The sequence below is a fragment of the Squalius cephalus genome (genome assembly GCF_949319135.1).
Source record: "Squalius cephalus genome assembly, chromosome: 21".
In the NCBI taxonomy this organism is placed as follows: domain Eukaryota; kingdom Metazoa; phylum Chordata; class Actinopteri; order Cypriniformes; family Leuciscidae; genus Squalius; species Squalius cephalus.
Window position 1 is genome coordinate 26437868 of NC_137142.1, and position 23742 is coordinate 26461609.

At 37.9% G+C, this 23742-nt stretch overlaps 1 protein-coding gene across 5 annotated transcripts in view; it reads right to left on the reverse strand.

The window, feature by feature from the left end:
* dctn1b (dynactin 1b) overlaps positions 1-23742 on the reverse strand; it is a 32306-nt gene that overhangs the window by 4583 nt on the left and 3981 nt on the right. For 2 of the 5 annotated variants that reach the window (XM_079855250.1, XM_079855249.1), the window contains exons 1-25: positions 22603-23048; positions 17804-18055; positions 17629-17707; positions 17516-17547; positions 16141-16161; positions 11366-11383; positions 9756-9776; positions 9496-9669; positions 8355-8552; positions 8051-8255; positions 7491-7569; positions 7240-7399; positions 6299-6403; positions 6003-6194; positions 5790-5903; positions 5412-5564; positions 4436-4596; positions 4088-4256; positions 2357-2425; positions 2070-2282; positions 1818-1979; positions 846-977; positions 639-764; positions 401-543; positions 88-257 (exon numbers count right to left, since the gene is read on the reverse strand). In XM_079855250.1, coding sequence (XP_079711376.1) covers positions 88-257; positions 401-543; positions 639-764; positions 846-977; positions 1818-1979; positions 2070-2282; positions 2357-2425; positions 4088-4256; positions 4436-4596; positions 5412-5564; positions 5790-5903; positions 6003-6194; positions 6299-6403; positions 7240-7399; positions 7491-7569; positions 8051-8255; positions 8355-8552; positions 9496-9669; positions 9756-9776; positions 11366-11383; positions 16141-16161; positions 17516-17547; positions 17629-17707; positions 17804-18055; positions 22603-22635 — 3181 coding nt within the window. In that variant the 5' untranslated portion in view covers positions 22636-23048. Of the gene's footprint in view, positions 1-87; positions 258-400; positions 544-638; positions 765-845; positions 978-1817; positions 1980-2069; positions 2283-2356; positions 2426-4087; positions 4257-4435; positions 4597-5411; positions 5565-5789; positions 5904-6002; positions 6195-6298; positions 6404-7239; positions 7400-7490; positions 7570-8050; positions 8256-8354; positions 8553-9495; positions 9670-9755; positions 9777-11365; positions 11384-16140; positions 16162-17515; positions 17548-17628; positions 17708-17803; positions 18056-22602; positions 23049-23742 lie in introns of those variants that run through there. The other 3 variants (XM_079855253.1, XM_079855251.1, XM_079855252.1) reach the window with 3 other exon arrangements.

Sequence of the window (23742 nt, forward strand, 5' to 3'; positions counted from 1 at the left end):
GGAATATAAACAATGGAAGACATGTTAGACAGTTTAAAATTAAGACTTAAGAAAGACATTTGAACTAGTTTGATTCCCTTATCTTACCAGCAGTGATGCCACAATTCACAATGGAGGCGATGCCAGAAGCTTGACTTCCTCTCAGGCCTTCAATGGTCATCTTTGATTGGCTGTTGATTCTCTGCTTAAGCTCTGCTTTATCTGCCTCTAGTTGGTCTATGTCAGCCTGGAGAGCATCCATGGTCTCCTCAAACTCCCTACGGATTATAATACCCATATTAATTGCCTTTTTTTACAGTATAGTATCCCTATCACTATCCTGTGGCATTAAGACCCACATTAGGAGTTAGGGTGACAAGCTGCAGCATAAATATGTGCAAGAAACCCCATCATCTCTTACTTCTCTTTCTTTTTCAGGAGTGAATGCGTCTCATCTAGGATCGTCTGAATCTTTTCCACTCGCTCATCCGCATCTTTAGACGAACTGTCCAGCTTTTTCTCCAGCAAACTGAGACGCACACTGGCCTCACTCAGTTCCTCTCCCTATGAACGACACCAGTTTTCACTCAGCATTTTCACATTTTAATATTTTGTTATCTTGTGCAAATAATAGTATGTCTGAGTGTGAGTGTTTCTACCTTTATTTTAAGGGATTTCTTAAGCTCTTTAATGACAGTTTCTCTGTCCTCAAGTTTAAGACCGAGTCCTTCAGCATCAGTGATTTCTGCCCTTAGCGCCGCTCCTCGGACTTCAACAGGAGATATCTATACAGTAGATACACAACAAACATTCATAGCCATTGTTATACAGTCAGATGGACACACTAAAAGAGGACCCAGACTCACTCCATTCTGTGGTCTGTCAGAGTCATATTCTCCCTCCTGCATAGCGGTAGCCATCTTGTTCATGGTTGCTATGACAACACTGCATGACTGCCGCAGACACTCTTGGGCGTTTATGCCCTGTGACCCATAGATCTGAAAAAAAAAATCCAAAGAGATTAAATTACATCCCCACATTGTCATTTATATTATATTATATTTAGTGCTGTCAAATCGATTAATAGCATCTAACATAAAAGTTTGTAAATATATACTCTGTGTGTGTGTGTGTGTGTGTGTGTATTTACAAACTTATGTTAGATGTGATTGGTAATATATAATATATAATATAATTAGTGCTGTCAACTCGATTAATCGTGACTGTGAGTAATCGCATCTAGCAAAAAGTATTAAGCATATACATGTATATGTATATATATATATATATATATATATATATATATATATATATATTGTAATTTATTTATTATTATATTTAAGAAATTAATACTTTTATTCAGCAAGGATGCATTAAATTGATCAAATGTCACAGGAAAGACATTTATGTTTTGAAAGATTTCAAAGAATCCTAAAAAAAATAAGTTTCTTCAAAAATATTAAGCAGGAACTGTTGTCAACATTGATAATAATAAGAAATGTTTCTTGAGCAGCAAGTCAGCATATGAGAATGATTTCTGAAGGATTGAGTGACACTGAAGACTGAAGTAATTACTGCTGAAAATTCAGCTTTACATCTTAAGAATAAATGAGATTTTAAAATATGTATTATATTTATTCGAAACAGCTATTCTAAATCGTAATAATATTTCACAACATTGCTGTTTTTATTGTATTTTTGACCAAATAATGCAGCCTTGGTGAGCAAAAGAGACTTCTTAAAAAATCTTACTGACCTCAGTAGTGTATGTTATTATTACTTTTATTTCGATGTTGTGGTGACCCAGCCATGTTTTCACAGGATTCACCCAAACATACCTGTTCAGCTGCTTTAAAGGCCATGTCTTCCAGTTTGAGGGCTGGAAGTCCCTCATGTTCGCTGAGAGGGGCGATGAGCTGAGCGGCTGCTGCTGCCACTTCCTGGAGCACAGCATTCACCCAGGCCAGCTGCCTTCTGCTCTCTGCCAGGGTCTCACACACCTACACACACACATAAACCCCATCAATGGAAGGCTGAGATATCCAAGATATGTCTAGAATTTAACATATCAAGTACATGAATAAGAGCACCTGTGGCCCGAAGCTGAGGGCAGCTGGGATGCCCGGTGCATCTGTGCCTGGCATACGACGGCGGATCTTCTTGCAGAACTGTCGTATGTCACTACAGGAAGTGTCCAGATCCTTCAGCAGCACACAAAACCCTTCCTCGTCCTGTCCCGTTTGTATGAAGGCCCTCAGACGTCCCACCTCCACTGCCATACAGTCCAGGGCACTCTGGGTAAACTACAGACACACATGAAGATGTGCTATAGATGTGTGCAACAGACCCGACGTGTGTGTCTAAGTGATGTTCTTACTTTGATGTGGTCCGCTAGCTGCACAGTACAGTCCTCAGACTGTTCAGCGAGATGAATACTGTAAAGGTGCTGCAATAAAAAGAAATATATGTCAATAGTTAATTAGACTTGCACTTTCTGAAAAAAACACCAGGCGAACAATAGTAGTGTCTTAGGTAAGTTTAGGCTTCAGGTTTAGGTTTGTAAATGTGGCATTTGAGATGCTTTGCTGCTATCATGATACGCTTCAGTTGGGAATGAGAATCAACACATAACATAACAGTTTGGGGTCAGTAACATACTGTATATATATACATACATACACACACACACATAATCACACAAACACACACACACACACACACACAAATATAAATATATAAATATATATATATATATATATATATACACACTCACCGAAAGGATTATTAGGAACACCATACTAATACTGTGTTTGACCCCCTTTCGCCTTCAGAACTGCCTTAATTCTACGTGGCATTGATTCAACAAGGTGCTGAAAGCATTCTTTAGAAATGTTGGCCCATATTGATAGGATAGCATCTTGCAGTTGATGGAGATTTGTGGGATGCACATCCAGGGCACGAAGCTCCCGTTCCACCACATCCCAAAGATGCTCTATTGGGTTGAGATCTGGTGACTGTGGGGGCCATTTTAGTACAGTGAACTCATTGTCATGTTCAAGAAACCAATTTGAAATGATTCGAGCTTTGTGACATGGTGCATTATCCTGCTGGAAGTAGCCATCAGAGGATGGGTACATGGTGGTCATAAAGGGATGGACATGGTCAGAAACAATGCTCAGGTAGGCCGTGGCATTTAAACGATGCCCAATTGGCACTAAGGGGCCTAAAGTGTGCCAAGAAAACATCCCCCACACCATTACACCACCACCACCAGCCTGCACAGTGGTAACAAGGCATGATGGACCCATGTTCTCATTCTGTTTACGCCAAATTCTGACTCTACCATCTGAATGTCTCAACAGAAATCGAGACTCATCAGACCAGGCAACATTTTTCCAGTCTTCAACTGTCCAATTTTGGTGAGCTCGTGCAAATTGTAGCCTATTTTTCCTATTTGTAGTGGAGATGAGTGGTACCCGGTGGGGTCTTCTGCTGTTGTAGCCCATCCGCCTCAAGGTTGTGCGTGTTGTGGCTTCACAAATGCTTTGCTGCATACCTCGGTTGTAACGAGTGGTTATTTCAGTCAAAGTTGCTCTTCTATCAGCTTGAATCAGTCGGCCCATTCTCCTCTGACCTCTAGCGTCAACAAGGCATTTTCGCCCACAGGACTGCCGCATACTGGATGTTTTTCCCTTTTCACACCATTCTTTGTAAACCCTAGAAATGGTGTGCGTGAAAATCCCAGTAACTGAGCAGATTGTGAAATACTCAGACCAGCCCGTCTGGCACCAACAACCATGCCACGATCAAAATTGCTTAAATCACCTTTCTTTCCCATTCTGACATTCAGTTTGGAGTTCAGGAGATTGTCTTGACCAGGACCACACCCCTAAATGCATTGAAGCAACTGCCATGTGATTGGTTGATTAGATAATTGCATTAATGAGAAATTGAACAGGTGTTCCTAATAATCCTTTAGGTGAGTGTATATATATATATATATATATATATATATATATATATATATATATATATATATATATATATATATATATATATGTGTGTATGTGTTACTCACATGTTAAAAAATGACATTATGCTATGATACCTGATAGTATTTAATAGCTTTGGTTAGAGGTTCCACATTGACTGTTTCATCCAGCAGGTCTTTGTACAAGAGGTCTATGAGGAAATCCAGGGAACGCTCATGGACGCTCATCTCAGAGTACAGAGAACCCACACGCTTGTACACGTCCACACTGCACTGACTCAGAGCACTGCATGAGAGAGATAGAAGGAGACATTTTAAAAAACAACAAGCCTTTTGAGGTGCTCTACCCTAACTTCCTGCTTCAACAGGAAATAATGGCACAAAACATAATAGCACTTATTGACATATTTCATGTGGTTTTGAGGATGTTAACGCTTCAGAAAGTGCAAGTTCAGGTAGACCTACTGTTCATATTTGTGCAGTGCTGCCTGTAGCAGTGTGAGAGAATAGATGAGTCCAGCAGCAAAGCTCAGCCGCTCTCCGACGGCTCCTCTCATCCCGGCCCTCTGAGAGCACGTCTCAGTCAACTCAAACTTCTCCTGAGCCTGCTTACTGATCAGCTCTGCCTGCAACATACACACACACAAACACATTCGACCAAAACTCGCAAAAAGGAATCTTGGATGGGAACTGTGGCTTAGTGGTTAGTGCACATGCTGAAAACAAGTTAAGCCATATTTTTTCAGTTAAAAAAATAAAAAATAAATATATTTTATAAATACGTAAATAAATAAACAATAAATAAATAAAAACAATAAGATTAAAATAAAATAAATAAACAATTTGATTAAAACAAACAAACTAATACAAAATTATTAAAATAAAGTAAGTAAATGAGTAATACATAAATTGTATTACATAAATATTTTTTTTAATTATTTAATAAATAACAGTACAGTACTATAATGAGTACCAAAGAATTTAACAATGTAACTACAAATAATATTTTATACATTTATAATAATAATTTTTCACAGTATAAATTTAGTTTTTATGCAAGAAACTATATATATGTCTTTTGAATTTTAGGATGGGGTTCCTCACACAAAGGTGATCATATTTGGTAGTCAATGGCATCTAAAATTCTGAAAAGGCCTGGGTTAAGCCTTGGTGTTAACATTTGAGTCACTCACCCATAAACGTGAAAACTGTGAAAATTATATACATGTTTTGACAGCAGAATGGTGTAGTTATGACATATACCAGCTGGGGCTAAGCTAACCAGCCAAACCATTGACCCCTTACTCCCCTCTACTAATAACAGCAATGCAATAACATGTTATGAAAATAGTAAAAGCTATTGATATGACACACATTAGTCATTTGCAAATGCCGTGTACACTCCCTGGAATGTAAAACACACACACTTCAGAACATTCACCTTGCAGATGAGTCGTGGGATGAGCAGTAGAGCCAGGATGCAGTCATGGTCTCCTCCGTGTTTCAGGAAGGAGTCAGGCATGAAGGAAATCAACAGTGACACCTGTCTGTTAGCCTGAGTGACCTCCATTTTACGCAGCTCCATTTCTATGGTCTAGAATTACAAATAGACATACATTTTCATATGAGAGACGCATTGCTTGACACAATCTTAAGATCAGTGAAGAAATGAATCATCTGACAATTCAGTTTATAATTCAAACCAATGACTTCTGTGTTCAAGTCTGATTCAACAATCAGTTTGACTAATTCATTCATTTGTGAATTGGATTCTGAATAGCAGTGTTAGAAAGACTGTTTATGTGTTCTCTGGATTGACCTTGGCATAGGCTTTGGTTTCAGCAAATTTAATCTTGAAATCGAAGATCTCCGCAGGCTGTTGCTGCTGCTCAGCGTTGGCTTCCTGTTGGCTCATCAGCTCCCTGTTCACCTCCTGCTCCACACACACACAAATTATGTGATATACATTAAGGTGGGTATTTTAATCAGCATTAATGTGGTGTGGTTTGTATGTTGTGAAGTACAGCAGAACCTGTAGGTGTGCAGTGAGCTCTCTGTATTTCTGGATGGTCTGCTGGTAGTCTGCCACTGTTTCTTGTGCCGCTTCCACGCGCTTCTCCGCCTCCCTGACGCTGGCACCACCCAGATCCAACTGCTCTCTCAACTCCAGCTCCGTCTCTCTGGCGTTCTCCTGCAGCTCGTCATTCATCTCATTTATGGCTTCCTACATCAGCACATACACACAAATACTGCTCAACACACTCAACTAAACCACATACACATCACATCCTCAATATACTGTTCATCACACTCTCTTCGATCACTCACCAGATCTGCGACAGTTTCTTTGAGCTCCCGTACTTTCTCCTCCAGGTCCAGATTACGCTCCGTCAACATCTCCACCATCTCCTCTGCCCCGAGAGCAGCATCCACCTGACAGACACGAGCACATACATATAGTGACCATTACCATATACCCACAATAAGGAAAAGCACCAAAAATGTACCATGGCATTATGCTGACAATAACTTTACATAATTTTTTATATTAAATATAAATATATATTATATTTCAATAATAATTTAATAATAATAATTTTCCTTTGAACATGCAATGGAAAAAAAACATGTACCACCATAGTATTCTTTGAAATGGCTTGAAGTACCATATGATATTACCACATTTTATTGGATATGGTACCATAAATATGATAATCATTCAGTACCACGGAACATAACGTTGATTTTTGGACATGATTTTTGGAAAAACAATATAGTTATGTAAATTAGCATAATTTTTGGACATGTACCATAGTGTTTGAAGTAAGAGCTGTGCGTGTAAACCTCACTCCCCTTGGCTCAAGAGGCACGCTTGCAACCACAGCCTTTAGTTCGAATCCCACTCGAAGGCGGTCAAATAAGACTTCAGGTTTAATTTGGTGCCGTGACCCAGATGGGAGTGAGGTTTAGGGGAGTGAGTGTAATACAGGCCAGTAAGAGCTGTGCGTGTAAACCTCAATCCCCTGGTCTCAAGAGGCGCGCTAGCACAACAGTTCGAATCCCACTCAGAGTAGGACCGGTTAAACTTGGAGTACCTTATGGTATTGCCATGCATTTTTGGAAATGGTACCTTGGTATATGAATATGATATTAATTTAGTACCATACATATAGCAAAGTTGAGTATCCAAGGTTACAAAAGTTTTGAAGAACACACAGAGATATAAAAAGCTGTCACTACATTATAGTTTTAGTACTGGCACAACTCACTTGCTCTTTGAGCTCATCAATAGTTTTCTCAGCCATCTTCATTTCCTCCTGTTGTTTTTCTTTCTGGCATCTAAGTGTATCCAGCTCAAAATTTTTCTTCTCCATTTGTTTCTGTTGCTTTCCATACTCTTGTTTCTCTGATGCTGACAAGTCACGCATCCTAATGCACAGAGCAATTGATATTATAATCTTCACAGAGCAACATCAAATCAAACAACATCATTGAACAATGGGACTGAACGCAGACTCACCTCACCAAAGCCTCCTTCAGTCGAGCATTCTGCTCCTCTAACTGCTTTACATGGTAACTAGACGCTGCTCCATCCGAACCTGAATTTTCATAGATTAATATGTGTGGTGATTTACTTTTTTATTTTAGCAAGGGTTCATTAAATTGATCAATACAGACAGTACAGACATTTATTATTTACAAGATTTCAATTCCAAATAGATGCTGTTCTTTTGAAATCTCTATTCATCAAAGAATTCTGAAACAAAACAAAAACTCAAATATGAAACTATATGTATAAAAACATGAAACCACACCATTTTGTTTTCAAAAATGTTTCTTAAAGCACCAAATCAGTATATTAGAAGGATTTCTTAAGGATCATGTGACACTGAAGACTGGAGTAATGATGCTGAAAATTCAACTCTGGATCACAGGAATAAATTGCACTTTAAAATATATTAAGATGATAAACAGTTCTTTTAAATTGTAATAATATTTCACAATATAGGCTAACTGTTTTTACTGTATTTTAAATCAAATAAATGCAGCCTTGGTGAGCATAAGAGAATGTATTTGTACCTTTTTCCTCAATCTCATGTTTGAGAATCTCCAAGTCCATGGTCAGCTCATCCACTCTCTCTTTTAGAGCGTCAGCCTCCAGTTGCAGTGATTCGGCCCGTTCTTCAGCCATTTCCTTATCCAGGGTGGCCATCTCAATGGCATCTGCTGTATCTGCCATCTCTTCCATGTAGTGCTCTTTAGCTTCAAGAGCTTCCTTAGCTTCCTACATTAATATGAGTTAGCTTCATTATCCACACAATGACACTTATCACGATATACAGTATTCTGGACTATTAATGTGTAGTAATAATATAGTCGATACCTTCCTGGCCTCTTTGAGTTGTTTCTGCAATTCGTTTTGTTGTTCCTGCATCTTACACTTCCACTCCTGCAGCTGCTCCAGCTGAATCTTGTGCTTCTCAAGCTCCTTCAGCTTTATCTTGTCCTCCATCCTCTTCATCTTCAGTGTCTCCAACTTCTCCTCCAGATCCTTCACCTGGGCACGCAGTGACTCCTCTTCCTGCAAGCAGAGTGCAGAGATTGTGAGAGAAACAAGAAGAACTCTCACATTTACATGAATGGCAGATAAATGCTATGTTCTGTATTTTGTATTTTGAACCTTCTAAATGATTTAGGTGTTTATTCAACTACTGGCACTTTTGGCCCTGTGTACTTTTAGAAAATAAATCTCCTACAACACACTTTTTTCACTCTAGAAACTAGTATATTTGATTTGACATACAGTACATACATGATACATCACAGGAGAATTCATTCATTTCCATCACATCTCAAAATATGTTTAATAGCATTTGGAAAATTTCATAGACAACTTTTTATAAATGTAAAATTACAGCTTGATTGGAAATGACACGATAAAAGTATTTTGCAAACATGTCATATTTTGTTTTACAATTATTTTCCCCTCATTTGGTGTTTCTCCCACATCACATGTCTCACAGGCAGGCAAAACAGGGACAGAACACAGTGAAAATTAAACCCTTCTGTCCCTGTTTCGCCTGCCTGTGTTCCTTAGTTAGTTTCCTTTGTTGTTAATTAGTTTCATGCACCTGTTTCTGTTCAGTTGATTACATCCCTGAGTATTTAAGCCTTGATTTCTCTCTGTTCATTATTCGTCATCTGAGTTTTACATTGTTACTAGTTCTCCTGAGTATTCTTGTTTTGGATTATTGGATTAAAGACTATCGATGTTTTTCAAAGTCGTGCTCTTCATAGCAGCAACGTGTGACAACCGATCAGTAGCCTTTGAGTGACACAACATCTTTCACAACATCTGTGACCTTGACAACTGAAAACCTTTACAGACATTTTTACATTGCAAATAATGCAAAAGTGAATACATGGCAAGTTGGCAACACACTGGCAAATTCTAGTAAAAAAAACAACAAAAAAAACAGTGGTTAATTTGTGTCTGTAACCATGTGTGACTAAAAGCATCTGACCTTGCTGGGGCCCGGGAAGGGAGGAGCACCAGGAGAGGGCAGTTTTCCCACAGGTGAAGGTATAACTGGAGCAGCCAGTGGTGTTTGGGCAGGTGTGCTGGGTTCACTGCTGCTCATCTCTCCAGCAGACGCTGATCCAGAGCCCACCTTCACACCCACTCCAGCCCGAGTTTGCTGAAAGAGAGACGCAGAGATCACTGACGCTCAACGTCTAACAATAACTCTCAAATTATGCATGTGACCTGCAGGACTGAGCTCACCTTGGGCCTTCTGGCCGTGGTCTGAGGAGAGGACAAACGAACACAGATTTATAACCACCACGGGTTAGTAGAAAGATGAAGAAAGGAGAATCAAAGAAAAAACAGGAGAAAACACACATATAGTAAAGATTAGTAAGGCACATGCATTAAACAAGAACTCCAAAAGTGTCTGTGTGAGCCTTCACACGTTTATCTCATCACATGTTGACAAGCTCTGCTGTCTGTCTCGTGTCCCTAACATCAAAAATACTCTTTTAGCACATAAAGAGTCAAACACTAACCCACTCTATGAAGCTGTCTGTCTGCCCACAAAGCAGAGTGCCTGGCACCAACTGGGTCAAACAAGTACACTCGTTTACATACAAGCATGCACACACACACACAGATGGTCAGCACATGTTTGTATTGTTATACAGATCATCTGATAGTTACAACTCAGACAAACCTGCTGTACATACACATAATAGTGAAATATTCTAAATCTATATGCCAGTTACAAAAGTTTACACTGCCGTACAAATGTTTGGGGTCATTAAGATGTTTAAATGTTTTTAAAAGAAGTCTCTTATGCTCACCAAGGCTGCATTTATTTGATCAAAAACAACGTGAAAATATTAATATTATGAAGTATTATTACAATTTAAAATACCTGTTTACTATTTTTAATATATTTTAAAAATTTTATTTATTCATGGCAAAGCTGAATTTTTAGCATCCTTACTCAGTGTCACATGATCCTTCAGAAATCATTCTAATATGCTGATTTGATGCTGAAGAAACATTTTTTTTATTATCAGTTGTGCTGCTTAACATTTTTGTGGAAACTGATACTTTTGTTAGGATTCCTTGATTAATAAAAAGATCTATTTGAAATAGAAATCATTTGTAACATTATAAATGTCGACTGTCAAATTTGATCAATTCAATGCATCCTTGAAAAAAGTATTAATTTCTTTTTAAAAAAAACATCTTACTGACCCCAAACCCTAAACTGTAATGTATAAACAGTTGCCCCAAACGTCACACTTAAGATTAGAATCACATTTATGAAAAACTATTTTTCGAAGTCAATGGGTTAGAAAAAAAATTATTCTACACCAAATTGTTTTGAGCATAACTTCTCTATAAAAGGAAAATCACTTAAAGATGAAAATCACTTCAACTATGAATATGATCCACTAACCAGAATAATTTATACAATATATATTGTTTATACTGAAACCAGAACAAACTTCTTTTTAGGAATTATTTTGCTAGTAAAGTGCTTTATTCGTTTAAATGAATACCACACATTTTGTTATTTTGTTTTAAAATGCAAAAACATTCATACATTTTCAAGTTAAATACGTTTAGTGGCCACTGTATATCATTAGATCTTTTTAGTTATGCTTGTCTATTAAGAGAACAAAATGTACTAATCAAACAAATTAATTGAAATTAACTTTTTAGCAATGAATACAATGCTGAGAATAAGAACCTGCGCTAACATGCCAACGATCAGAGAAAAACAAAAGGAAAATTGTCTCCAGAATCACAAACACCCTAGTAAGGCTGCTAAGGCAATAAACCAGAGAGTTTTGCATGCCACAGAAGTAGTAAACAATCTGTACCTTACGAGTCGTAGGTGCCTGTCTCATCATATTGGCGATTGAAGAGAAAAAAGACACAAACAGGTGCACACACACACACCAGGTGCAGAAAAAGAGCAGGAAAAAGGAATGAGTCACATTAGCAGCAGATCGAGATGAGAGCAGGCCAAGCCCACAGCAAAGCCACAAACACTCATACAGCAGTTGGCAAGTGCTAGACACACAAACACACACACACACACAGCGACGGTGTTGCAGGTTGTCTCTGCTGCAGCTGAAATGACTCTCCTCTCTTGCACTGCAGCAATTTTAATCCTTTTTCTCCAACAAGAACAGAACCGAGCCCTTTTCTAAGCACTAAGCACTGATTATAATGCTGTCCTTGAGGTTCTGCTAAACAGTAGCCGTCTCTCTCTGTCTGCATCCATCTCTCGCTCTCCTGCTCTTTCCACTCATAAGCTCTCAGTGCCGCTCTGCTGTGCCAACGGCTGCTTAGCAAGTACATTACATCACTACACATACACCCCTCCCTCCAGACAGACAGAGAGAGAGAGAGACAGCCTGTAACAAAAGGGGAAAGAGGGAGAAAGGAAGGGACTGATGGGAGTCTAGCCTGTATCCTAGCAACACTCCATTAGTATCTCTATGGGCTCTTCAGGCCAGTGTAGCGGCAGGAACATGTCTGAGTATAAGTGCAGGCAGACCATGTTTTACTCTACCTGTTTTACCAACTAATGGTTTAAATTGATGATATATCACAAGTTCAACAGTTATGCACACCCAAAACACTGTCTAATCCTAATTCAGTAACACTCTACAATAAGGTTCTATTTGTTTACTACAGGTACCGTGCCACCTATTAGTTAACTACAGGTACCCTGCCTCTATTAGTTAAATACAGGTACCCATTAGTGAACTACAGGTGCCTAGCCACCCATTAGTTAACTACAGTTACCCATTAGTTAACTACAGCTACCCATTAGTGAACTACAGGTACCTAGCCACCCATTAGTTAACTACAGTTACCCATTAGTTAACTACAGGTACCCATTAGTTAACTATAGGTACCCATCCACCCATTAGTTAACTACATGTACCTAGCCATCCGTTAGTTAACTACAGGTACCCAGCCACCCATTAGTTAACTACAGGTACCCAACCACCCATTAGTTAACTACTACAGGTACCCATTAGTTAACTACAGGTACCCAGCCACCCATTAGTAAACTACAGGTACCCATTAGTTTACTACAGGTACCCAGCAACCCATTAGTTAACTACTACAGGTACCCATTAGTTAACTATGTGTACCCAACCACCCATTAGTTAACTACTACAGGTACCCATTAGTTAACTACAGGTACCCAGCCACCCATTAGTTAACTACAGGTACCCAGCCATCCATTAGTTAACTACAGGTACCCAACCACCCATTAGTTAACTACTACAGGTACCCAGCTACCCATTATTAAACTACAGGTACCAATTAGTTAACTACAGGTACCCAGCCACCCATTAGTTAACTACTACAGGTACTCATTAGTTAACTACGTGTACCCAACCACCCATTAGTTAACTACTACAGGTACCCATTAGTTAACTACAGGTACCCAACCACCCATTAGTTAACTACATGTACCCAACCACCCATTAGTTAACTACAGGTACCCAGACACCCATTAGTTAACTACAGGTACCAATTAGTTAACGACAGGTACCCAGCCACCCATTAGTTAACTACAGGTACCAATTAGTTAGCTTCAGGTACCCAGCCACCAAACAGTTAACTACAGTTAACGAGGTACCCAGATAGCAACAGAGTCTGTGCCAAATCTGGCTTACATTCTGTACTTCTGGCTTGATTCTGGTGTCAAACAGAATTAGTGTCTTGTGTAAAACAGAATTAGGCTGAGCTCTGGCTTTTGTCTGGCCAACAAAAATAAGCAAAAGGCATCTTTTTTTCCGGCTTGAGTTTGGTTAGCTAGAAAAAGAAAAAAGTCAGCTAAGGTCTGGGTTGGTTTTGGTTACGTAACATGAACTATTGAAAAATACTTCTACATTTTTTTTATTCTTAGTTAATGTCAATTTCAACATTTACTAATACATTTTTAAAATCCAAAGTTCTATTTGTTCACATTTTACTAAGTTTAATAAATGCTGTAAAAGTATTATTCATTGTTAGTTCATGTTAACTAATATAGTTAACTGTTAGAAAACCTTATTATTATTTAACCTTACCTTATTGAAACCGTATTGTAAAGTGTTACCCCTAATTCAATATAAAACATTCTAAGATCTGAAATGTGTTTCTGTATGTTTAAAAATGCATTACTGTGGTTTGGTAGAGCATGATCTGCAGAACCATTAAAGAACAGAGTAGAAAAGGATGGAGACAGATTGATGTATCACATTACAGCTCTGCAAGAGAGAAAAGTGATGTGTAGTAGAAAACAGAGAGGGGGATGAACAAAAGTGAATAATAGGCCTTTCACTGTTTCCTCTCTGCATCCCATTCCATTCATTTGTCGTGCCATATCCAAGGCCTGCATCTCTACTTACATGATACTTACTAGTTAAGTTAGTACTAACTAAAACTAAAAACATTCCAGGTTTCCTGTAATAAAGTAGTTCATATGTTTATTCACTGTACAAGATATTCTTATATATATAAAATTTTATACCGATTTATAATTTTACATAACTACTAAATTTGATATTTAAATATAATGATATAATAATATAACATAATGATATAATAATATGATATAATAATTTTATATATAATGTTACATATAATGCAACTGTTTAAAAAATATGATGCCAACTTCTGCACTGTTGTTTGCTTTTGGATGAGGTTTCAAAACAGGTTTCAAAACACTTACACAGCTTTTGTAAGTTTCTTTAGTCATTTATAATTCCACCAAGGTGACCATTTCACTATCACTGTGTCGACTATCCTTAAGATCAAGTAACTTTGGTGGGTGCGGTAAAATTGGTAAAGAAAATCACTAGTAAAACGTTAACACTGTGGTTTAGCTTTAATTGAGAAAATAAACAAATAAACCCCAAATTGAACAAGCTTTGTTTCTATTACATAAGTCATGCTGAATTCATTGATGTTACCACTGTTTTCTAATGTTAAAGAAGTGAAGGTTATAAGCCAGTTAAGTACAGGCTCTTTTCTCTATTAATGTCCTCATAGCAAGAGCTCCAAACAATCCTGACAGCCTGAACCAGATATCCTCCTAAATACCATTACCCTCAAACACTGACATTTAGAAGAAAACGCAGGGATGCGCACACAGGGCTTTCAAGTTCAATGTTTCATTGGTGGCCTAATGACAAGACAGCTAATGCCAAGCCAGGATGCCGTACAAGGTTTGGCTCAGGGGGAATCAATCTCTCGGTCTTTCAACAAACATAGTTTATATCATACACTCTTAAAAAAGCTTTTTAGTGGAAAAGGTTCTTTAGATTATAACATTGTTCTTCACACTAAAAATGGTTATTTCAAGAACTGTTTGCTGAATTTCTTTGGGGAACCCTGAGTGATGTAGAAATACCAACGTTATCTCACGACCAATTCGTACGAATTCGTACGAGTGATAAAAAAGTGGCTAATTCGTACGAATTTGTACGATTTGTCTAAACCCACGTGATGGGTAGGTTTAGGGGCGGGGTCAGGGGTAGGTCATTCGTATGAATTCATATGAATTGGGCAATTCGTAAAATATGTACGATTTAGCAAAAATCGTACGAATTCGTACGAGTGAGGTCGTATGAATTTGTACGAATTAGCCACCTCGTAGAATTCGTATGAATTGCCGTGAGATCAGGCTGGAAATACAGTAGTTGCCAGAGGTAATATACAGCCTAAAACAATTTAAATCTTCACCCTTTATCAATTTATTATTTTTATTTTGTAAGCATATTGCGTAGTTGTGCTTGGAGTCAATTGTTTAATTTATGATAACGCAATGAAACATGCCAAATTGCGCGGACATAATTTTCTGAATACATGCAAAAACAAGAAAGAACAAACGATTATATTGTAGAAAATATATGCCTTTTCTGTGAGCTTTATGTTTTTATGCATTTTATTTGCATAGTAAAATAAAACCTGCAGCTGTAGTTTGCTTTAAATTATTCAAAATTTCGGTTTATTTCTAGGTGTAAACTACATTCTGAATCTCAGATTTTCAATGAGGTCAGACTATTTTTTAATGATAATATATCGATAGAAAATACTGCTGTTCATATTTGTTTTGAAATGTGTTTAAGTGAGGATGAACCAAGATAAATATATACGTAGAGGTTAAATTTATGTAGAGGTCTTTTATGGTACATGTAGATGTGCAGCTTTCACATTAAGTGTGCATTAAAAACTTTAATTATGTAGAAAATAATGCATATTATTTAAATTCACACTGACACAACTCATTCTCAAAATGACTTTTAAGAAGTGTGCAGTCTCAGTGACAAAGTAATTGTGAATATCTGCACTAACACACCAAAAGCAAGTTAAATTTGCTCACTGACATGGTCACGGTCTGTCTCACACACATAAACACATTGTACTCAGCATGCTTATTCATATAATCCATTTAAAACCATCCATTTGCCAAATAACACTGCCATCCAGCTAGCAAAGCACTTGCACACATGAATAAATGTACATAAAATGAGTATAAACAATGTAGTAACAAACACGCATGACGCATCACACATACACATACACACACACTGCAGAGCTGTATTATCATTTCTGAAACAGAGGTTAGAGAAACATGCAGCACCTTTTTTGGTTTGGTTCCTCTCTGCACACTCAGATGGAGGAGGAAGAGGTGACAGATTAAAGTTTGATCAGAGAGTGTGTTTGTAATGAGCATGAATGTCTCTCACATACAAACACACCAAGATTCCCACTTAAACAGTGCAATAATCGTTTGGTATATTAGACAGAAACCTTATAAAAAGTCTATGAAAAAAAACAGACAGGTTGCGTTCATGCATGTTTGTATTAGTGAGGGCAGGTTTAGGACCCTTTGTGAAAAAGAAGTATTTAGAATATTTAAAAAAAAAAGATAAATAATATGCGTAAGTGTGAACTGAATGTAATGTTTCCAAACACTTGATTACATGTTATTCAAAATTAAATGAAAATGTAGTATTTATTTTATTCTATCTATGAAATATGATTCAAGTGTACTGAATGTAGTGACAAACATAGTAAACTAAAATTTATTTTATTGTAATTTCTATTGAAACTTGTATGTCATATTTAAATATATTTGTAATCTCAAATTTGTAATGATTAAGTTGCAGTTTGTTACATTTAAAATATATTCATTTTAAATGCAATATCGAATAACACAGTTAAAATAAAATCAAGAACTACACTTGTGTTGTAGTATGTCATAGTAAGATTTGAAATGCACTACATTCAGTAGAATTAAGCACACTTATTTTTAACAAGAGATGAGATAAAGAGAAGGACTATATGTGTGTTTGTGTATTTTTTGGTTGGGACTGGGAAGAATCACAAAGTGCAAAGACATGCTTGTTAAATTAATGTTAGCCGTGGCCCGTGAAAATAAGAAGGGATTCAGAAACATGGTTCACTTTTACAGACACAGATACAGGATGAGCAATAGTTTGTGGCCAGAGAGTGTTACTATATCCCCCTCTGCTGGAGAGAACAGGTCATTCGCAATGCTTTTAACGTAAAGTAGTCCGCCTCAGGCGATGACACACCACAGGCTATTCACAGACCATCTAATGTATATTACACATAAACATGGCAAGAGCTACAGTACCTGAAATGGTGAGCTCTAATCTGATTGGTTGGCACTATATGCAACTTTCAAGGTCATCAGAAGTAACTACGAAAATTTCTGCGGATTTCTTTTTGGTAGAGCCAGTGACAGACTAGACTATTATTGTGGTATCAACAATTTCAGATAAACTCGCCTGGCATTTAAAAAATCAGACTATAATTGGTGGCTTTTTGAGATGGGTCAGATAGTCCTTTCCTGTCTGAGTGGGCAGTTCTTGGCCAGAATAAATTGTAAAAGTGTGGCTAAGCAAGACTAAACACCTGTGCAAAAGACCACTGGAGTTTGTATGAGAAATAATATATGAACATATGTTTAGATCCCTTTCCTCACTCACCACTTTGTTTGACCTTGGACCTTCAATTATCTCTGAGAAGAAAAGATAAAATGAGATGATTACAATTTCATGGTAAACAAAAAAAGCAGATGTGCATGAAACTGATTTCCTACCTCGTTTCAGCATTCTGGAGGTGGCAGCTTCTGGCGTGTCAGGAGATGTTGTGTCAGCCAAATCTTCAACTAACTGAATCTGCAAGAGGTCACAGCAGTTTCCAAGAACATTTACTCATGTTTTCACCCGTCACACCCATTAGTGTTTATACGCAGCAAGCATGTGTGGGAGTACCTGTGATTGGCGTACAAATATACCATGGTTCTCCTGACAGGTGAAATATCGTTTGCCCTGCACAGTCCCATCATTCTTCCCTTTAGGTTCCTCTAGAATGACTCCCACCCATTTTCCAGAGGCAAAGAGGGTGTTTCCAATATATGCCACGGTACCTCGATGACCTTTACCGATGACCTCAACTAGAGAGCCCACCTTAACAGGCCGCCCGCCTCCATCTGAACTCATTCTGCTGCTGCCACTGCTGGTGGTCTGAGGATGAGAGAGAAAAAAACCTTGAATGACAAAAAGAGCTTTTGATTAAAGCTAAACTGTGTAGGATTTACTCCCATCTAGTGGTGAAATTGTATATGACTACTAACTGAACATTACTTTCTAGCCCCTCTCATTCCGAGGGCATTTTAAGTCCCACGGTGGCCGTATTATTTCAAATTTGCCGGCAGTCGCGAGTAATCTCCCCCTCGCATTCGTCACGGTGCCACTGAGTGTAAAAACGCGAAAGGCGAAGCTTGAATTTCCAGGTATGTCCCTCTTTGTCTAATGTATTTTCAAGATGGATGCGCAACATGGCTTCCGCCATTCGAGCGACTCGCTCGTATGTATTCTAAATGGCAGATTATACACTTACGAGAATACTTAATTAGTTGGTTGAAGTGATTACTCATTAATGAGAACGTATAATTTTGAAAGAACAAAGTGTTTTTTGCTAAAAATCAACTTAAAATATTACACAGTGTAGCTTTAAATCAAAGAAAATGGTAGACCAGATGACCAGAACTGACCAGATGTTCTTGCTTACAGTGCCCCTAAAATATTTGGTTACACTTTATTTTGATAGACCCCTAAATACATTTTAAAATACGTTTTTTGCTAAAAATCAACTTAAAATATCACACAGTGTAGCTTTAAATCAAAGAAAATGGTAGACCAGATGATCAGAACTGACCAGATATTCTTGCTTACAGTGCCCCTAAAATATTTGGTTACACTTTATTTTGATAGACCCCTAAATACATTATGCTTTGCAAACTATAAGTAACTTTGCAGCTACATGTCAACTAACCCTCATTCATTTGCAACTTCATGTCAACTAACTCTCAGTAGAGTAATAGTAGACTGTTAGGTTAGGGTTAGGGTTAGAAGAATAAGTTGACATACTCACAAAGTCACTTATAGTCAGTAGAATGTCTGTTGAGGAGCATCAAAATAAAGTGTTAGCAGATATTAATGTGTGAACTTGAGGTCATACTGTACATCCATTAAAAATCCCATTTGAGACCAGCCAGTTAAAAAATCAGTGCAAAAATGGCTAGGGAAAATGACATTAGTTCTGAGACAATCTCTAACATAATTTTTTTTATTTGATACTATAACTTTGTTTGATATTTTTGTCACTTGGTTTGATATTAAAGTAATATTAAAGCATACCAAAGGGTGGCCGTTGATAAGATGTATCCAAGCGTCCATTACTAATTCTGTTACTTAACGTCACAAACTAGGAACGATGGCTGGGACATTTCTGAGAAGTTATTAGAGTAGGAAGCAACATAAACTGTGTGATACTGCTTTTATACAACAGATCAATAAACAAGTAGTTCATGTTGAGAAATGTACATTTAAAAGTAGGGTAGGCAGCTTCGGAGAGGCTAGCAATAGCAAGCTGTATAGCTTAGTTTGAAAGCATAAGATCCCACCCTCTGCACACAGCAGAGTCTGCAAAGCGTCAAGAGAGACAGCTCTAAATTACCTCATGTCTCAAAGTGTAACCGGGCCTACTTAACCCGCTTCAAGCGGGATTCGAACCGGGGTCTCCGGCGTAGGATGTGGGTGCTCTAACAAGGAGGCTAAAGACCACAACACTGACTTGTACCACCTGACTGCTGCAGATTAATTTCGGCATTGATAGTGTTGCCATAGAAACACATAATTCCAAGTCTGAGGACGTGAACAGCTCTGGGTAGAGAGCCATGGGTTGCCATCTCTTAATTACGGTAATTATGACAACATGGCTTGAAAGCAGCATAAGCTTGTTGTTTTGGTTCAGGAGGAACTGTAAAATGCGGCTGCTGTTTGTTTCCGGCGCTCTGTGACTGTCTGTCTATAACTCTGCACAGCCTCATGAAACGCACTGAGGGACGTGTGATGTCTGCGAGAGCAGTGTGTGCAGAGGTATGGAAATACATAGGCTGACAGGCAGATAGGACACTATCACTGCGTTTGGACCTAATGCAATGATTGGAAAAACATTTTTGGTCCTGAGACTTCCATAGAAGATATATGTAAAAAATATATATATATTTAGACCAATTCTATTACTGATTGCTATCAGGATGTGAAGAGAGTTTCAACCAGTATAACAAAAAGAGTTTATGTAAAACATTGTCTACCCTACCTTTAATACACAACAATGTCAGTTTCTTTGACTGTTTTTGCTGTGCCAATGAAAATAGTTCAAAACGAAGTCACAGCATATCCTGTTTGATATTGTGTTTTTTTTTTTTAACAAATTAGTTGAATTAATCATTCAATGACTAATAAAGGCAGATTATTTGTTTCGTTCTAGAATGAATCAGCATTTTTTAATTAATCGTTTGAATGAACGAATGAATTACTGGTGTAACAATGTAGCATGCAGTAAAAAAAAATCATAAACTCGACAGTCCGTCTGGATTCTGGAATGCACAAACACAGACTATAGGAGTGACACACACAGTGTAAAGTCACAGTGCTGTTGGAACGTATATTGGCACTCCTCCAGCCAATCAGATTTGTAAAATGGCAGCTCAGCCAATCAGATTCAACTGAATAGATGATCTGGGGGAGTTGAGTCCATTTGCAGACTCCTCATTAGGTATCTGAACTAGTCTCTCATGCCCTCCAGATTGCATGTCTGAGAGGACAATTGGTGGTTATTTAGGAGCACTCAGACCCGAGCTCATGGCTGAAAAAAAGTTTGTGACGCAGCCTTTATCTTTACTGCAGAAGACTCCAGATGAAGCAGAAGCACTGTGACCTGCAGTCACAGTGCACGCACACACACACACACACACACACACACACACACACACACACACACACACACACACACACACACACACACACACACACAAACACCAGCTGATCTTGAGAGACCTGCTCCATTTCGCTTCTATTAAGTCATTTCAACTCCCTCTAATCACAGAGAGGCTGGGGTCCAAAATTAGTTTTATTTCAGAAACTAAAAATAAGCACCAGACACATAAAGGTAACAAGCTAAGGCACAATATTTGCAGTGTTTTATTATTCTTGCTGACTCTAATTGTAAACTCTAAAGAGGTGGGGACATTAGGTTACAATGTAACAATAGAAAGAGAACACAAATGATAGATGTGACCTCTTCGCAACTTGAAAACTCAGACCTGTGCAAAGACTGGCAGCAGCTCACTGCAAGGTGACATATTCATTCATTACACAGACGGATTTAATATAATGACGTTGCTGACTAATGTTGAAAGATTAAGCTGAATAATACATTGTGGGCACAGGACAGGAGTTTCGGAAAACTGACTTGTGACTCAGCAGAAATAAGTCACTAACTGTGTCAGTAAGGGTTGAAACGTATGGGTTAAGGAATGTAATTTTTGGAATAGATCTTGTGAAGCTTGTTAAAAAAAAAAAAGCTTTAAGTAAAAGCCAAAGAATTTGAATTTTAAGTTCCTTATGAAGCTTAAGCAGTGGAGCTTTTCCATATGTAAGTGTCTAAGATAAGTGTCATTTTCTGTTTCTGAATCAGTTATATGTTGTCCATCAATTCTTTCTCCACATGTATTTATTAAAATGTGAAAGTGTGTTAATATTAAATATAGGCCTATATTTGAGTAACTAACCTCTTGTATTATAGAACCTCTAATAATCCACAACAAGGTTTCAGAGAATAAGTTCACAGGAATAAATAAACACGCACACTTGCCTTTCTATCATGGTTTAATGGACTTATTGACCTCTATTGTTTTTATATTGAACTAATGAGATTTTCTATCTTCTAACCCTAAACCTAAATCATTCCTCACGCAAACCGTTTTGCATTTTTAGGTTGTAATTAAGACATGTCTGGTAAGTTTATTAATGTGTTCGCTGGCTGCTCCCCATAATGTAAATGATTTCAGGTTTTACTATCTTTGTGGGGATGCATTACTATTCCCTAACAATCCATTTAAACTGGGGTTTAATGTTCATAGTGCTGTCTAATGTTTTATACAGGAAAAGGGCATAAAAGACCGGAAGTTATTACTACATTTAACCATGTCAGCTTGAGATAATGAAGTTGAGCTACAGTAAAGGCCTTGGTTCAGTTTTAATATTAGGATTTGGGCTGGAATCAAGTTAAAATAATCTAATTAAATATGATCTGACAAAATGCTTTTGGTCAAAGATAAAGTCTTTTATATGTTGTTGCTGTGTTACTCAGCAAATGTGCCAAAAATTGCACTGCTCCATTATTGGCCTGCAGTAAAAACTGCCTCATACATTAAAACAAACACACTGCAATTGATTGCATAGCATTTTGTACACAAGCAAATGCATTTTAGCTAAAAGCTGAGCCTTACAAATTCCAGAACACTGACTGAGCCCACGCATGCTCTTGTCTGACACATGCTAAAACACCTGCATGTCCACATTGAGAGCAAATATATACTGTACACCTGCTCATCAATGCACAGCACATACTAATTCTACTTTAATACAATTAGTAGGTTTTGGAGGGTGGCAGACAGACAGTATGTGTGTGACAAAAAGAGTGTCCACTGTATGTCACTCACCCTGCTGTAAGGGTATCTTTTCATCTGAGACATGCTGCTCCTGCGTCGCTGTTGACAACGGTTCCTTGCCTTGCTTCAGCAACCAGCGCAGTCTATTCAATCCCCCAACCCACTGTCTCCCTATCTCTCTGTCTGCCTTTCTATCTCCACCTAACTCTCATCACTCAAACCTTTGTCCATACGATGAGTGTCTGAGAGGGTTTGGTTCAGCTCCAGCTGAGACACAGACTGAACCCCAGAGAGGACACAGGAGAGACACCAGTGGAGGTCCTGCTGGATGTCTGAGCTCAGATGAACCAGCTAGCATGTGAAATGTCAGAATGATCCCAGCATTAAACTGAGTTAGAATGTGAGGTGTGTGTGTGTAAGTCTGGCTGACTGATCTGTGCTGCTAGGTGAGTGTGTGAGAGCAGTGCAACTGCGCTAATGTCTGTGCTGCCTTCTGCAGGAGAGCAAAAGAGGCAGAACTGGGTCCTAAAGCCCTCCGACACCAAATAATGATCAAACTTACATATTTAATATGTAAATGTACTCTTTTGAGTGATCAAAAAACAGAGAACCCATTCCACCGGTCTTCTCACATTTACATACTTTACAATAAGGCCTAATAACAGAGGATGACCAAAGTTATTATTTATAGTGTATGATTTACAGTGTAGTTTTATTATTGATAACTAAAGCTATATCTGAGATAAAAATTAAAGCTAAATAAAATATTTAAAAATGACAACTGAATAAATGCTCATTCAAAATATTATTAAATACTATAATAATATATAAATGATACTAAAATAACACTGGTGCATCTATTTAAAAAGTGTTGTAAAATGCATACTAAAAAGAACAGTGTCACCATTCCCCTGCTTCTTTTATTCTAGGACTTTTATTTTATTATCTTCTGTCTAACTGTGTCTGTTTCTATAGTTACCCTTGGTCTTGTCAGTCTCTATGGTTACTCATCACACACCTGTTCCTCATTATCTTGTTACTCAGTATATTTATACCCTTGTGTTTCAGTCTGTAGTTGTCGGTTGTTGTCTTTATACCTCAATGTAAAGCTGATGAGTCTCCTGTGTTGCCTATGTCATCTTGTTTGGATTATTGCCATCGGCTCCTGGTTTGGACTACCCTTGTGTTATG